Source organism: Salarias fasciatus, chromosome 23, assembly GCF_902148845.1.
Source record: "Salarias fasciatus chromosome 23, fSalaFa1.1, whole genome shotgun sequence".
Lineage (NCBI taxonomy): Eukaryota > Metazoa > Chordata > Actinopteri > Blenniiformes > Blenniidae > Salarias > Salarias fasciatus.
The window spans coordinates 14,048,116-14,064,726 of record NC_043766.1 but is presented as its reverse complement, the minus strand read 5'-3'; the positions used below and the strand labels follow the sequence as shown (position 1 = coordinate 14,064,726).

The 16,611-nt window shown below is 40.9% G+C and overlaps 1 protein-coding gene across 3 annotated transcripts in view; it reads right to left on the bottom strand.

Moving 5' to 3' along the window:
* The window catches only part of dennd1b (DENN/MADD domain containing 1B), a 114,966-nt gene that overhangs the window by 54,685 nt on the left and 43,670 nt on the right, over positions 1 to 16,611 (bottom strand). For 2 of the 3 annotated variants that reach the window (XM_030083691.1, XM_030083692.1), the window contains exons 4-9: positions 12,706 to 12,755; positions 11,507 to 11,626; positions 6,214 to 6,283; positions 4,360 to 4,440; positions 3,028 to 3,087; positions 137 to 190 (exon numbers count right to left, since the gene is read on the bottom strand). In XM_030083691.1, the coding sequence (XP_029939551.1) occupies positions 137 to 190; positions 3,028 to 3,087; positions 4,360 to 4,440; positions 6,214 to 6,283; positions 11,507 to 11,626; positions 12,706 to 12,755 (435 nt within the window). The remainder of the gene's footprint in view (positions 1 to 136; positions 191 to 3,027; positions 3,088 to 4,359; positions 4,441 to 6,213; positions 6,284 to 11,506; positions 11,627 to 12,705; positions 12,756 to 16,611) is intronic. The other variant, XM_030083693.1, reaches the window with a different exon arrangement.

Here is a 16,611-nt window from a genome sequence, read left to right as displayed (position 1 = left end):
GCAAAAATTTCAAACGGTGACAAGTGTATTTGATTAAAAACGATTACAAGCAGAGATGTTTTCAGAAGAAAGGGATTTCTCTTTAACTCCTTCTGTCTCGCTCCTTTCTTTTCTTTTCTTTTCTGTGAATACTTACACTCTCAGGGATAGTTGGCAGTCCATTGATATCCGGGGCGATGAAGTAGGAGTGCTGCGAAAAAAACACAAACACGCGGGAGAAAGAAAGAGGGAAGGTCACAAGTGAAGCATAGCACTCACACAGAAGAGAATGAGGGGAAGAGGAGAGAAAAGGGCCGTTCACTTTGTTCTATGATTTATGGCTCATCTTCAGCTCTGTCTATATGAATTGCTGAGCTGGTGTCTGAACTGTGGCAATGCTTTTATCAGGCCTACAGAACAGAGAAAGCTCAATAGCAGCTCAGCTCCCTGTAGACTCAGACTGGGGTGATGTCTCCGGTGAAAAACTGAGTCTTTATTTAAGCATTAAAAAGGCTCGTGGAAAACCAACACACACACACACACACACACACACACACACACACACACACACACACACACACACACACACACACACACACACACACACACACACACACACACACACACACACACACACACACACACACACACACAGGTTGTTTAGAGGATCACAGGGCTGCCTGTCTCACTTTGGGAGAGCAGGGCAGGTTCAGTGTTCAGATCAAAGGGGCCTGAGAGAGGTGCTGTTTGGAGGTAGACAAACCACCAAGTGAAACACACTCTTGTGTCTCTCACGCACACTCTCTTGTATCCTTAGTACATCTGCGTTTCTCCAGGGCTTCACTCAACCATCTCAAAGCCCAGTACTTTCTGAAACACAGCAAGACTTAACATAAATGTTTGAATTGGTACCTGCACATGAAAAATTAAATTAGTTTTTTAAAAGGATTAAAAATTAACAGAGGGTAATAGAATCAGCAAAAACAATCCCCTTACATAGAAGACACCTGAAGAGTGACAAATTGCATAACAAGAAAAACAATTCCGGACATGCAAAACAATTCACGAGCATTCTGAAAGAGCAACCCAAAGGGAGTGCCACCACCACAGCAGGAAAAAAAGTCTGATGGTAGAGACTAAACACTGAAAGAGGAAAAATCTCATCTCAGTCAGGCAGAAAAAATATGGGAAAACAATGCAAAACATTATCCCTTATTCAGTGGAATCGAAAAAGAGTTTATTTATTTACAATTCATTATGTAACCTGTTGATGGTCAGCAGCACTTGGGATCTTACTTAGCACCTGGACATCAATGCAAGTTAATTTGAAGTTTGCTTTGTCAACTTTCTTGCTTTTATAAAACTCTAAACAGGACTAACAACAAAGAAAATACGCAGTAAAGACAAATTATTTTGTAGCAATGTTCTGTAACCTCTACATGTTTCAATATTTAACCATTATCAGGAGTAAATACTTAATTCTTAAAGGATAATCACAACTTTAGCTGTGCACAAATGAAATGCAAACAAAATCTAAACTCAAGTGGATCTCCAAAGCTTTGCTTTGGACTTCTTCTCAGCGAAAGATTCATCAGATTTGTAAACTCCCACACACCCTTCTTTACTATTGGTTTGCAGGTTTAAAATAATATAATCATAGTTGTATTCTTATGTGAACTGTGCTCAGCAACCATAATAACTTAAAGCAAACCAACCAAAGAGATGCATTTGAATTTTTCATAACACAGTTCAAGAAATTCTTACAGTTATTCTACATTTGCACTAAAGAGACAAAAAAACAACAACTCATTAATAGGCAGGGCGTTGACCAGACACACACTTCTCTGATTCTAGCAACAGCAGGTTGAATATAAGACTTATGATGTGCTATGTATTTCATTTTTGTCAGTTGGGCAGACTAAATACATTAATTGATATATTTATTGTATTTTTGGAATGTGCAAGACAAAATCATAGCTGTCAAGTCTTTTTTCTGTCTTGGAGTGACGAGCAGCAAAAAAGTGCTATTTGATATAATTATGCAGTTATTCAATGGAAAGTTGCCATGAGTTCAAAAAGACTCGGGCAGAGTCTAATTGCTGTGCATGTCTATGCGCCTATATCGTATCTATCAATGCAGGCATCTATAGAAATATCTATACCTATGCATCTATACATGTGTGTGCAATTTTTTATGCCTTTCTCATGTTTGTTTCCTTCCAGCAGCACACATTGGAAGCACACTGTAGCTGAAATACTTTCAGCTACAGTTCTTAAATTTAAACCAAACTGGTGCTCGATAGACTTCCTGGTTTTGCGTGAAATTATTTTTACTTCTCAACCATCATTTGTAAATGAAACCTATTCTTAGCCAGTAAAAAATGACTGGTAACCATATCAATAAAATCAAATAAAAGAGTGATTACAGCCAAATAAATAAACAGTAATAAAAGATTGTGGACTTAGGGCGATACTTCTAAGACTCAGGACAACCACCCGCAACTACATGCGGGGGAAACACTCTTTTTTCCCCTCGTACTCTGTGTGCTAAATATTGCTTCCCTGTTGGACTACAAATTTGTGGCATTGTGATAATCACAAGCCATGCTCCTCAACTCAACCCAGGCTTTCATTGGCTGCTTGCTTATCTGATTTTTCTTTCTTGTTCTTTCGAAGACTTGTTTATATAAAAACATTGAAAGTGGGTTAACTGGAAAGGCATCAAGGAGATTTTTTGAGCACAATTGCCTTTGCTTTAAACATAAAGAGAAGGGGAAAAAAAAAAACTTTTGATATTCAGAGAGAGAATATAGCAGTGTGGAAGGGCATTAATCATTTACAAAGTTTGATTGTTTTCCAGAGAAGAAGAAACATACACCAAGGCCCAGGATAGTTTGTTTTTGTTATATTTAAAAAGATAGCGCAGCTTATTTGGCCAAATTGGAAATCCGTGGCTCCCATGCGATTAGTATAGCAGCAATTTCATATTTTACAGCAGCCTCCTTCCCTCCTCCCTTTTCTGCCGCTCACTCATTCCCCTCCACTCACCGGCTCCTTGCTTCGCCGATTTCTCAGTACTTGCCCAGTGGCAATATACAACTGCTCATTCTTGCACAATAAGAAAGGGAGAGAAAGAGCAAAACAGGGTTCATACATGAAAGGGGACAATGATTCTTCTTCTTGGCTGCCATGATAAAAAAAAAAAAGAAAAAAATCTTTTAGGGAATAATTCTGCTTCATCAATTAAATATCAAACTAGTGGCTTCTCCAGAAAGAGAAATGAAGCTATCACCTCTGTTCTCCAGGGCTTCTTTGCCAATGTAGCAGAGATGCAGATGAAAAGGTTTTGTTCACATATACAGCCAGTATATATATAAAAAAAAACTGACGCACAAAAATATGTCAAAAAATGTTAATTGACCTTGTTAACCTTGCTAAAGATATATTGATTACTTCATATTAGTCTTGTTATCTTGTAAATTCAACTGTGTAATTAGATGTGTATCCTGCAGAGACCTTTGCTGCTGAAGAGACCTACAGTTGCTCATTTAATTGGCCCAAAAAACGAGGAGAGGTCCCAAGGACAAAGGCTAACACTGTAACTCTTGTGATCCCATTACAGTATGACGTCTCAGCAGCGAAAAAAAAAAAAAATTCTAATATTAGTGAACAAAATATTATGAGCTTAGCAGTCCCATAGAAAACCACTCCAATCAGCCTCAACTGGCCAGGCGTATGGAACAGTTCCAGGGTGAGGTGAGTGTTTTATGTATAAGCTGGAAACATAAAGGCAGAGGCTGTGGGAGAGTTTACTCAGAGAGAGACTAACTTTGGGGGAACCTGAGCTCATTGGGCCATTTCAGCTTTTGATAAGCAGGAGACATGACGAGTTGTGAACGGACCCTTCAAGCTTAAACATAACCAGTCCGAGCTTATCACACAAAAACCTGTTAGCGCTACGTCGTGATCTACAAACACGCTGTCAGTTCTGGGCCCTCTCTTATCTGTACTTAGGTAGTGTCATGTCTTTTTCCCCCATTTCCCCAATCTCTCTCTCTCTCTATCTTTTTTAACCATTATTTGCCCTTCTCTAACTTCTCTTTCCATGTCATTTTTATCTCTGCTTAGCTCCATTGTGTCAATTTCATTTTAGTTTGGCTTTATTTTCCTCTTTTCTGTCTCCTTTATTCAAAGAAAACCTTGTGTCTTTAGTGCTCCAAGCTCTGCTTTTAACTACTTCTGCCAAGTGTTGCCTCCTCTTCTCCTCTGCAGTCCCCTTCACAGGCAACACACTGCTACACTAACCTACCTGTCCTCCTTTCTGCCTCTGTCTGAGCTGTCTTTGCCTCTGATAAGGGGGAATACAAGATCTATACCTACCACGCTCAGGTTGACTGGAGTGAAGGGCTTTGGCACAGGCAGATCATAGAGCGAATTCAGCATGTCATTCAAGTCATTTTCCTGAGGGAGTGAAACAAACAACAAAAGAAAAAAAGACATGGGACACATGAATTTTATTTACTTGTTTTGTTGATGTCACGAGTTATGTGTCAATCTTAACAACCGTGCTGGGACAAGTGCTGCTGCAGACCAGAGGGCAATCCTGCAGCGAGGCCTGAAGGGCTCGACAACATCCGACTGACATATGTTTAACGAGGAAATGGTGAGGTTAAAAGACGGCTGCGTGCAGGGCTGCAGACGCTTATTATCCGGTGGCGTTGATTTACGGCCGAGAGCGGGCTGTCAGTAATTAAAGCAGGGGTCCCCACTCCAAAGACAGGGGCTGTAGAAAGCTGTCAGAGAGCTAGTTTGACCACAGAACAGGCTCTGAGATTATTCTTCCAGCATTTATGAGCTCTATGACAAAACTGCTATTTACACTCACGGCTCTCCTGCTGGCGAGCAGAGAGGGACAACACTAAGGGGGGGCAGCTTGTACTTAAACTAAACCACTGCGATCACAGAGGTTGGATATTGTTTTTTGTTTTAGCTTCTTCATTTTTTTTTCTCCCTGCCCCCTGCAAGAACTTTGTTTTGGTTTTGGCAACAAGCCACTGCTTGTTTGAGGAAAAATAAAATGTGTGTGTATCTATGTGTGGAGAGAAATAGAAGCAATGGGCGGCAATATACACGAAGGGTGAAGGAAGAAGAAGGGTAGGAGGGAGGGGTGTTAGGGTGTGTGCAATCGAACAGCCTCCTGTCATGAGACGCTCAATGCTCACACGCATGGTCAGCAACACGGCCTGGGGAAACAGTTCATTTACCCCTCGCCTTAAACCCTCATCGCTCTTCTGTCTTCCCTCGTCTGTCAACATCTCCCTCCCGCCTGGAACGGACAGTGGGGTAAATAGAAACCAAATGATGCACACTAACACTTCAGTCACCCAGGATTTCCACCAATCTTTCTGTCTCTCTCTTCCTCGCACACGAACTGTCCTTCTCTGTTGTGCTTTTCTCTCTCCATATTAGATTATTCTGCTGAATTCTCTTCACTTGCAAAATGCATGTGTATGTGTGTTTGTGAGCGTGCATGCGTGCGCGTGCGTGTGCGTGTGTGTGTGTGTGCTTTAGCGAGGCACTTTGTCCTGATCACAGTTCTCTGAGGATCTTGGAAGAAGCAGCGACTACATGACAACTGAAAGTGGTCCCAAAGCTCGCTGCGTCTCTCCCTTGCTCCGTCTCCCTCCCTCCCTCCTTCCTCCCATCTCTTCAGTCTAAACAGTGGAACATCACCTACACCCTATGCACTAGACGCTGCACATCTCCCCAGTTTGTTGCATATTTTACACTTCCCCTCCCTTTGCTCGTACAATGCAGTGAATAGTCAGGGGAAAAGACTTTTGTGAAGTACAAGCATTTGTGTGTATGTTTGTGAGGGAGTGTGTGTGAGTGTGTATATATTTTTTTTTTTCCTAACGATTTGTTTTCCAGTAAATCATCAGGAATAACTTCCAGTGTCAGATCAGTGTTTGGTCTGTGAAATGTCAACATTGTTGCTGCTAACAACAGGAACCAAGTCGAGCCCAAGACGGTGAACAAAACTTGCACACAAAAGAAAACATGCAGCATGCAACATGCGGAGAAACAGAATGGAGGAAAATATCTAACCACAGCAAAGTTTTAAAAAACAATCAAATGTGGGTTTTTTTTCTCTGTAAAATCTTATTTTATGTCATCCACATCATCTTTGCTTTAGACACAAATGCTTCTGATACATATAAAACATGTGATTACCTGATGTTTTGTTAGGTAGTCTGCCAGGGTATTTAACAGCTTGTAGTAGATCTCAAACCATGGTAGATAACTGCAAGAGACAGGCAGAAAATGTACAGAAGGAAAAGGTTAAACACTGTGCAATAAATCAAAGCAGATCAGTACATTATGTGTCTAAAATACAATCCTAGAGGGTGTCTCTCTCCTGAAAACTTTGCCTTATGAAAACTTTGCGTTTCAACTCCACCTTTGCATCAGAAACTCTATAAATAATTTCCCCACATGACCTATTGCTTAAAGATCAAATACATTCCGAGCATTGATAATGTTTTTTCTTCCCAGCTACACCTACTCCAAAGCACAGAGTTATTGTTGTACTGAGAAAAAGTAAATGCTATCTCGTCCTTATTATGGCATTCTTTGGTATCCGGGGCCCTTCGCATGCTATGAATTCCTGTCATGTCTGCTCTTTAAACCAATGATAATATAAGGAAGGGATGGAGGAGGAGGTGAAGGAGGAGGAGGAGAAGAAGAAGAAGGAGAAGGAAAAGAAACTAATTTTGGATTGTTTAAAAAAAAAAAAAAAAAAAAAAGCACAAACACCACAGCTTTCATTTGATGCAGAGGGATGCTATGGTTTACAAGCATGCTGCTTCCAGATGCACAGGCTTAACAAAAATGCAGCGCAGGATGCCTCCTGACTCCCCCTTTTCTCCACACCTCCTCCTTCTGCCCCTCTCCTTGCTTCTTTTTATGTCCTTCACACACTTAAAAAACCTTTGCCTTATGTAATTAATGTAAAATAAATAAATTCATTAACAAGCTCAAAATAATTTATACCGCAGTGTTTGTGTTAAAGCAAATTGCTAAGTACACCCACCATAAGCTAAAAGCATCTGCAGCATGGCTTTCTTTACAAAGTTGACATATTCTTGGCCAAGTCGACTTGCTTTCTGGGTGGAATATGGCCAACATTTTCTTTTGGCATAAAAGCTGTGAGGGCTCAGTTCATTTAATGTTATGCAATCAAATAATAAAAACATGGTGTCCCTATCAAGTTATTGAATTTTTATTTAGTTTGGGTTTTTAACATGCGGTTTTGAACACTGCATGTATAATCATTCTAGATAAGAACTCCTTAGCATTGCAATGAAATAAACAGAGGCTCCCATTAATGCTTCATTAACTTGGCTGGATGCAGAGGTTGAAAAATAAATTAGTGGCCAAATGAGCCAGTCAATCAAAAGTGGATTTTTATTTGATTACCAAATTAAGATGTAGTTCCTAATGTTGATAAGTGAAAAGGGTTGAATGTGAATCATCACATAAATTATTTTATTCATTATTTTTCCAAAGTGTAAGAAAGAGGTTTAATTAGCAGGATTTCAGTCAAATGCTAATAAATCTTGCGCTTTGAGTGTGTGAGTTTTTGAGTCAGTGAAGTCCTGCGCATTCAGCTGGCTGGAGACCGTAGTTTCCAGGGCATGGGTCACTGGCTGCTCTGTAGACTGGAATTAACAAACAACAAGAAAACAATAAAGTGAGCCCAATGCAAATTTTCATATCACTAAGTCTGCAAGGGGCCAATGACAGGCTGGGTTCCCGGGGAAGTGCAGTCAAGCGCACCAATCAGAGGGGCTGAGTGACCATTAGTCTGAAACAATCAGTCTCTTAACGTGCCGATATTTTGACATCTGCATGAACATTTACTGCAATCAGGTCACTCTTGCAGTAGCTACCAAATCAAACATGCATATGTTAATTCACATGCTGACCAGATATCAACCTGAAAACCTATTTCTGCCGCATCAAACAGCATATAGCAGAAATATCTGCACATCAGAAAAGGTTACACCAAGGCGTCATTCAGAAACCTCGTTCCAATATAATAGCTAAGGAGCAGAGCAAAAGCCCTGGTATTATTTTCTTCATGGTTTGTGTTTAAAAAAACAAGGATTCTGGACATTAATCCTTCATTTTTCACAGCTGAAGGGGATGTAAATAAGACTCTCGCTGTCAGAGCAGCCGTCAGGCCTCACAGATCTCACAGTCATTATCCTCCCACACTGAGGTGCTGTAAATCCTCAGTTTCAGAGGAAAATGCATGATCACTGATGAAGGCAGCCAAACAGAAATTATCAATATTCTTCAAACATACCAACATATCCCTATAGGTAATGTTTCCCTTATTAAGATCCAATCAAATGAATACAATTTAAAGAAACATTCACTGTTCTGCTTCTCTGCTCAACTCTCTGCACATGCAAAGTTAAAGTTTGGAAAGCTTAGAGAGATACTCCTACTCGTCACAGTTCATTGCTCAGATCTGTTTGTGCTTCGCAAATCCTCCGATAGAGAGAGAGGCATCTATCACTGGGAGTGCTCAGTGCGTGGGGGCCTCACAATCTTTCCTGCCATTTTAAACACATGTCTACTGAAAGTGCCATGTACTCAGAGAATGAACCAGTTAATCTGCGACCCACTCACAGCACATTCTGCTCTCCATCCAAGGCTCAGACCACCTAGCAGCATCTAAATATCTCACGGCCCAGACAGACAGGACCACAGAAGTGCTTTTGGAACTCACAATTATACTATTATGAACAAAACTACACACAGATACAAGTCAAACTCTGGAAAAAATAAATAAATTAAAAATATGGTGTGTTTTTCACATGTACTTTGGATTATATACCCATAATAAATATATACAGTGAAAAGAAACAAACCATTCAAGAAACCTCCAAATGGCAGAGGTCCACTAAATCCCTGAGTAAATATATGCACTTCAGTATTTAAACGGTTTGATTCAACGTTCGTTCCTGGCCACGTTTCTGCTGCCATAAAGTACATGTTGAGTGCTAAGAACGACAGTTACTCCTGTTCCTCAGATGAGTCTTAAATCTACTTTAATGCACAGGCACCTGTGATCGTAATTCCTCTTACACTTTGTAGGCAGCTCAGAGGAAGATTGCGTTACACCTTTACTTTCCCAGGTCAAGGGTTAAGTACAGGAAAGGAAGTGTCCTCTATCGACCCACTAACCAACCGGAGCAAGCGCTCCCTAAAATGAGCTCCACATCGGTACATGAAACTGGAGGAAGTTTTCAAATCCATAATTGCTAACATGATCAGGAAAAAAACCCCCAAAACATTTAAATAAAAGAGACAAAGAATGAAGGAAGATAAGGGAGACTACACTCAAACATAGTTGAATTTAATGATTTGTTTGTTTTCCGTATGTGTTTCTCTGTTTAATTTGGGGCTTTTCTGTTTTATTTTGTTTTTTTGTTTTTTTAGAGGGTTTTTTTTTTCCCTCTCCTGAAGGAAGGCTGGTCTTTCTGGCCATGACTTTGGCAACCAGACTACAAAGGGTCTGTCCACATAAAACTGTCCCACTCATTAAGCCACTTCCTCCTGTAAGCAGAGGTGACAATTTTATAGTCCCAGCACTTCAACAATCACAGACCCAAACTGTTTTAATTACCTTTATTTTACATTCCTGGGAAATATTACATCTAATTAATATGCGTTAGAGTCCATGTACCTACCAGATTTCTTTACATTTTATCCTGACATAGTTTGATCATTAAGACTTTTCAAAGAAAGATTGTGTTTGTGTTATTTTGATTTAATAAAATTTTCTGTGATTGAATTTCTCTCAGAAAGCAGGCTTCTGTTTTTTTGCTGGCATCTTGCACAGGAAAGTTGAAATAGAAACTAAAGTGAACAATAAACAAAGATTATAAGGAGGCATGAGGACGCTAAAAAACATTTTTTCATATTTTTTTTTAAGTCAGACAATACATTTTTATATGTTTTTATTTTTTCAATCATTCTCAATATAGAAATGCTCTTCAGGTAAAAAAAAAAAATCAGTAAATGAAACTATAATTGCAGGGCACACAAACAATTTAAATGAACAAAAAAAAACTTTCTATACATTATTTTTTTATAAATTAAGCAAGCCATGCAAACTACTCAGAATGCATAATGAATTTTATACATCATATGTCAAATGAATTAGCATGTCTAACTCAGCGAGATGGACAGGGGAGCCTCTGCTAATTGGCAGCGAAGCTTCATGCATAATTATGGGCCAAGCGTCTTTGCTGTCGCACTGTGGCAGTAGCCGAATAACGAGGAGAGAGAGGGAGAGAGAGAGAGAGAGAGAGAGAGAGAGGGAGGGAGGGAGAGAAAGAGGGAAACAGAGAGAGAGAGCGAGAGAGAGACCGAAAGAGAGAGAGAGAAACCTAAGGCCACGGAAGCTGGCCGGGAAGGCTGGGTGGTGCGGGGAGGAGGGACGCTGTTCTGCACAGCAGCTCATCAGGGCAGCGACAAACCCATGACTGTCCACGCACGCACGCACGCACACACGAACACACTCATATGCGCGCACACAGACACACAAAACAGAGCAGAACTGACACAAGCATAGCTTAAATAAAGTTTCAAAAATTGATAAAAAAAGAAAATGCTTTGTGCTCTTTTTCCAGGTTTTGTTTGTTGAACAGTTTAAACATGCATTTAAAAATGTTAATTCTTTTGAGCTTTTTGCTTTTTCTGTATTAAAGTGCAAGAGCCCGACCACTGAGATTACCACGGGGGTCCTCCTTTCTTTGTAATGGTAAAGTAATTGCATCTGTAAAAACATTGTGTCAACATGCAATTACATGGAAATTAAATGATAATAGCCTTTGTTGGAGAGTAATCATGTAGAGAAAATTATATTTTCTAGGGCTGATGATAGAAAAACCTCCACCTATGAAATATCAACTTAAAAAAAAACTAAACTTATAAAATAATTATCAACACATCAGTAACATTTGTTTGGGCAAATGAGTATAAAAATGTGTTATTCCAATAAAGAGCAGCTCATTGTGAAATGTGACAATGAATTCAAATGCTGCTTAAACCTTTGAGTTCACTTTTAAAATGAACAAAAATCTGCTCTTTTATAAAGAACTTAAAAAATGAATGCAGATAAAAAAGGGCCCAGATTCAAGCATGATCCATAGAACATTTTAAGGAAAAATATCAGTTCTTGTTTCTGGACTGGTACAGAGGGATGTTTGAACAATTCGTATCACACAGCTACTCGACTGTAATTCAAGAAGTAAAATGTGAACTGTTATTCTGGTTTCTGGGAAGGGCAACTCATCTTTACATCAGTCCAGTCTGTTTGTTTGTTAGAATTAAATATTTTAGAAAACATTGCATACTGCATAAAAAAACCCAACAAAAACGTTAAAGACTGAGGTGAACAAAAATTTTCTTAAGAACACTGGATAATGGGATCTCAAATGAGTATTACCTGAGCAGACATATGCAAACCCGGCAACCTTGCGTCAGGCGACAGAAGCCAAACCTCTGTTTGCTGTCGATGTCGGTCAGCACAAAGGTGAAATTCTGCCCCACCTGGCTCTGAGAAACCCTGGAACAGGATATGGAAGACACATGTTGGAAATAAATAAACCACAAATAGCTGGATTAACAAACAAGTGTAAAAAATAGAAAAAAAAAAAAAAAAGAAAACATGTTGCCGTAAAATCATGCAATCACTGGAATTTAACTGACAATATTACAAAAACTAAATTTTTGTGCAGCTGGATCAAAAACAAACTGTCACTGTCAGCTGTGTCACTGTGCACTTATTCACTGTACTCTGGGTCCAGATGTGACGCCATGTGTTTAAAGTATGACTGCAAAAGAAACTGTAGAAGGAGAAATCCCTCTCAAACCATAAGATAAACCCCAATTCTCAGCGTGGCATTGCCACTAGATGGCAGCAGCTCAGCTTCCGTAAAAGACCACGGAGTCCTCCGCTCACACATCATCTTCTCCCTCTCTCTCCCCAGTGCTCCCCTGTCTCTCTCCCCCTCCCCTGTCTCTCTCCCTCTATCTACAATGGTCATTTAACATGTCACTTTCCATACTGAAACTCACTGTCCTGTACCGTTTTAGACAGACTGCACTTACATAATATGAGGAGCCGTACTTTCTTAAATTTTGATGATCTTCTTTATCTTTTCACACACTCACACTAGTGAAACGTTTCAACGTCAGGCCATGTCAGGTATATCTTTAATGACTTCAGCATCGCCACGATACAGTTATGAAACTGATCGTTGTCAATTACTTTAACTCTTAGCACATCTCATCACAGTAGGTATGTTCTGGTTTGTTTTGTACAAGTATACCACAAAGTAAAAATTACGTAAAGCAGAATTATCAGCTTTGGAGATGTTGAAGGCTTCTTCCAAGCACACATAACAAAAAAAAAAAAAAATCAAAGTTACATTGTAAAAGTAGGCAAATTGTTTAATGACTCAGTTTCTGAATACTCTTGCAACAATTGTGTGGAGCATTGTGTTGCAGTTTATTTTGTTATTGCTTTACTGAATTTATGCTTGTTTACGAGGAAGATAAGATCAGTCCACGTAGCTTCTGTATATGTAAAAAGGTGAAAGTAAGCTAGGCATAAAACAAGAAGCAGAGACGGAGGAATTGTACCTTTCCACGTCAAACGGAAAGCAGAACTTTGGTATCGTCTGAAGGACCTCCTGAAAAACCAACAGAGACACATTTTTTCAGACATACATACACACAAAAAATACATACCAACATTAATTGTGCATAATGTTATCCGTCCAGTTAGGAGCTGTCTCAAAGCATCTCAAAAAAATAAAACAAAATCAGGTCAACTGGACTAGGTCATGTGTATTTTACTGGAGTCCTCCAGGTTGATATTAAACTCTCTGGGGTTTTGACAAGTGCGTGCTATCAACGGGCTGAATAAAATGGGGATTACTGTTAAATGTTACTGATAGCAATCTGACAAAGTCCTTACATCCCAAATCGTGCGGCCTAAACGCTCTTAATCCAAATGAATGGGCAATGCAGACCACTTGATTTGGCTGGGCAGAGTGGATAAGATCTCCTTCTTCCATGGACGGGAAGGGATCCTCGAACCACAGCTTGAATAATTAGCAGTTAATAAGTTCATCGATTATCAGGTGCCAACGGGAGATGAAAGTACGAAGAAAGACAGAAAAAAAAAATGGAGGGGGGGGGGGCACACACCAAGGCTATGGTGGCAGATTGTAGTGACAATAGGCTAAGCAGCTCTGTGGGGTTAAGAGGTAAGAGGGGGGGGTACAAGCCTTCAGGGCTTTACCTCCCAACACCTCCCTTGTGGTTTAGGGGAGTGAGGGGAGGGTGAGGGTCCGCATGCTCTTGAAGCGAGGTGGAATAGGAGGGGAAGGGGATGGGAGGGGGGCACCTTTCCACCAACGGCATATGGATTTAGACAGAGAGCAGGAACAGAGCGAAGCACCATATGGGTGAGCCACTCCAGACCGGCCACACAGCCACTGAGCTCAGGGTCCCTCTCTGTCTGTCACTCTGTCTCCTTGTCCCTCTGGCTACTGCCCTGGTCCAGAACAGCACCAAGCGCCAGGTCCTTTCAGCCGTCTGTCTTTCTGCTACCTCTCTGTCTCTTGTAGTTGTGGCCAGACTCTGCCAAAGCTCAGAATCTAATCCTGGGTACTGGGTGGCTCTCTGCTTTGCTCTTGCCTCTCTCACTATCTCTCTCTCTCTTCTCTTTCGTTTGCTTGCCAAGCTCATCCACTGAGCCCAAGGTCTGTGTCTTCTTTCTGATTGGACACATCCGAGCTGTGAGTGATGCCGCTGCTCCACTCGTTCTCTGTCTATCTGTGTTGCTCTCCCCCGCCACTGACTCCCCCAGAGACTGATCCGGACGACAGGTTGGGTGTCTTCTGCTGTTGCTGTCTACTTTTGTGAAGACCTCACCATGGGGAGCACTCACAGATCCCCCCTTCTACCCAACCCCCCACGCCTTATCAAAACTTAAATCTGCCACCCCAGCAAAACACAAACATCACCACAGACCACCCGAGCAACAACAGCAATAAGCCACTCCAGAAGGTGTGTGTGTGTGTGTGTGTGTGTGTGTGTGTGTGTGTGTGTGTGTGTGTGTGTGTGTGTGTGTGTGTGTGTGTGGGTGGTGATAGTTTGACTGGACTATATGTTTGTATGTGTGCATTTGCCCTCATATGGTGCATAGGGGAGGGGCTCCAGGCGAGGCAGGGTGGGTGGGTGGGAAGTGGTTGTTTTTTACTTATCAGGATCTGTGATAAAATTGAGAACTCAACAAAGACTGAGGTCTCGGTGGCAGAGGAGGTCTCTGTCTCTGTTGTGGGAGTGTGTGTGCATATGCACGTGTGTGACTTGGCGTGTGCGGCTGTAAAACTGTCACACACATCAGAGCTGCCATCACTGTATGCGTTTGCTACTATTATTAACCACTATGTACGCACACCAATATGTTCCAGAGAGCCCTCCCTGGCGCACTGCATATGGCACACAAACCCAAACACACAAACCCAAAGGCGCGCGCGCACACACACACACACGCACACACGCACACACACACGCACGCACATGCACATGCTTTCCCTGCAAATAAAAACATTTGACTTGCCAGATTTCCAAGTTGTCACAGCCCCGCCCACATCAGGTATCTGTGTTTGAGTGACAGTCGAGGGGTTGCTGAGACTCTGATCTCACACAGGACCAGTAGGAAGTGATGTGTTTGTGTATGTGTTCGATGTGACATAGAAACAGCAGACGTGTTCTATATATACATTATAAGCGTGCATCTGAGCGCTGCAGGTATACTGACGTCTTACAGTATACAGAGATTTTTAAACTGCTGTCTATAGCCATTAGAAACAGACCGGACAGCTGAGCCTTGGGAGACACATCTTACAAGATGGTTTGTGAAAACAGACAAGAAAAGCATTCACGCTCTTTTTTCCCATTTTAGAACGATTGTTACATTTAGTGAAATGTGAGCCTTTTGTTTTGTGTATCCTGTGGTTCTGAACTGTAAAATTAAATTACAAGTTTATGCAGACATAAATTAAAGCTAAGAGCAATCTCACATTGAGTTAAAACACAACTAAAGAGTATGTGTCACATTTGTTTAAAAAAATTCCAAGATATTGCTGATTATACATATCACTGGGTTAAAAAAATGTAGTACCGATTTAACTCTATGAAGGAGTATCACTCCTTATAATTTCTAGGAGAATAATTATATGATCAGCTAATGATTTTGTCCTTAATTCTCATAATCATAAACATTTGTAATTGCATTAGGAAAAAAAAGGCACCATTACCTGAAATTATATTGGTTTAATATGTTTCTCTGCAGATGTTAAAAGTGAAAAAGTTTCAACCAAATGTTGGTCTGATTGGTAAAGTCCAAACCATGTTGAAAGCCAGTAGGAGCCTATAACACTGCATTCATAACAAAACTATGATGGAACCAATATTTTATATAAAATACAACATGTAAAAAGCATGATCTGGATTGCTAGATGGAAATTTTCCAGTTAAGAAATCAAGCTGTACGTGTTCTCATTCCAATAACAACTATGGCTTAAACAGTTACCCAATAGCAATTAGCACTGCTGTAACGGAAGCGTCGGTGTCAGTATGCTCAGTGTTCGGCGTACTTTGTGAGTCTTGGTTAACTGAGGAAGAAGCCTAACAATGAAAGAGCAATTTATCAGTTTGTTTGACATTTTTGCTTTTCAACCTTTTGTTACTGAAAGATGCAAATGGACGTCACTGACTAATTTGAAAATACCTGGACAGATAACAGTTAAAGTGAGCAAAAAGCGTGTTTTTTGCATGGGTGTATCAAGCTTTTATACTGAGCCCAACAGTGTTGCTGTTCCAATATTCCTTTCTGTTTAAACCAAAGAAATTGATGGCTTGTATGTGATTTTTCTACTCGCAATCTGTCTGTACCTCATCTGTCTGTTTTCTCTTTCCTACATCATACCTGTATCACTGGCAGCTCATAGGCATCTGCAGCTCTCCTCCCATGACTGGGCCCTATACCACTGGGATATCTAAACACGAATGGCACAAAGGGGGTGTTCTTTCACAGTTTCTTAGTATAGTAACCACACGTGCGCGTGTGCATGTTTGTGTGTGTGTGTGTCTGTGTGTATGTGTGTGCGCGCGCACAAAACACACACACAAACACTCCCCCTGCTTGCTGCCATTTTCCCAAGACAAAAGAAAAAGCGGCAGCTAATATATTTGCAGCTTTGCGTGGGGATGGGGGCGAGTGAGGGAGGAATCTGCTGCTAGGCTAGGCAAACACGGGTGTGTGTGTGTGTGTGTGTGTGTGTGTGTGTAGCTTATCATGAGTGGAGACAGGGGTATCACTCAGTGAGACAGAATGCTCTGGGTTCCCCCAGTGGACGGTCCCGCTATCTCTGCACAACAACACTACAACAGCAGCACTGTGCAGCTTTGCACTGTGCCCCTGCAGAATAGCACGGTACGGCAGGGAAGAGCACAACAAACTTTGCAGCGCAG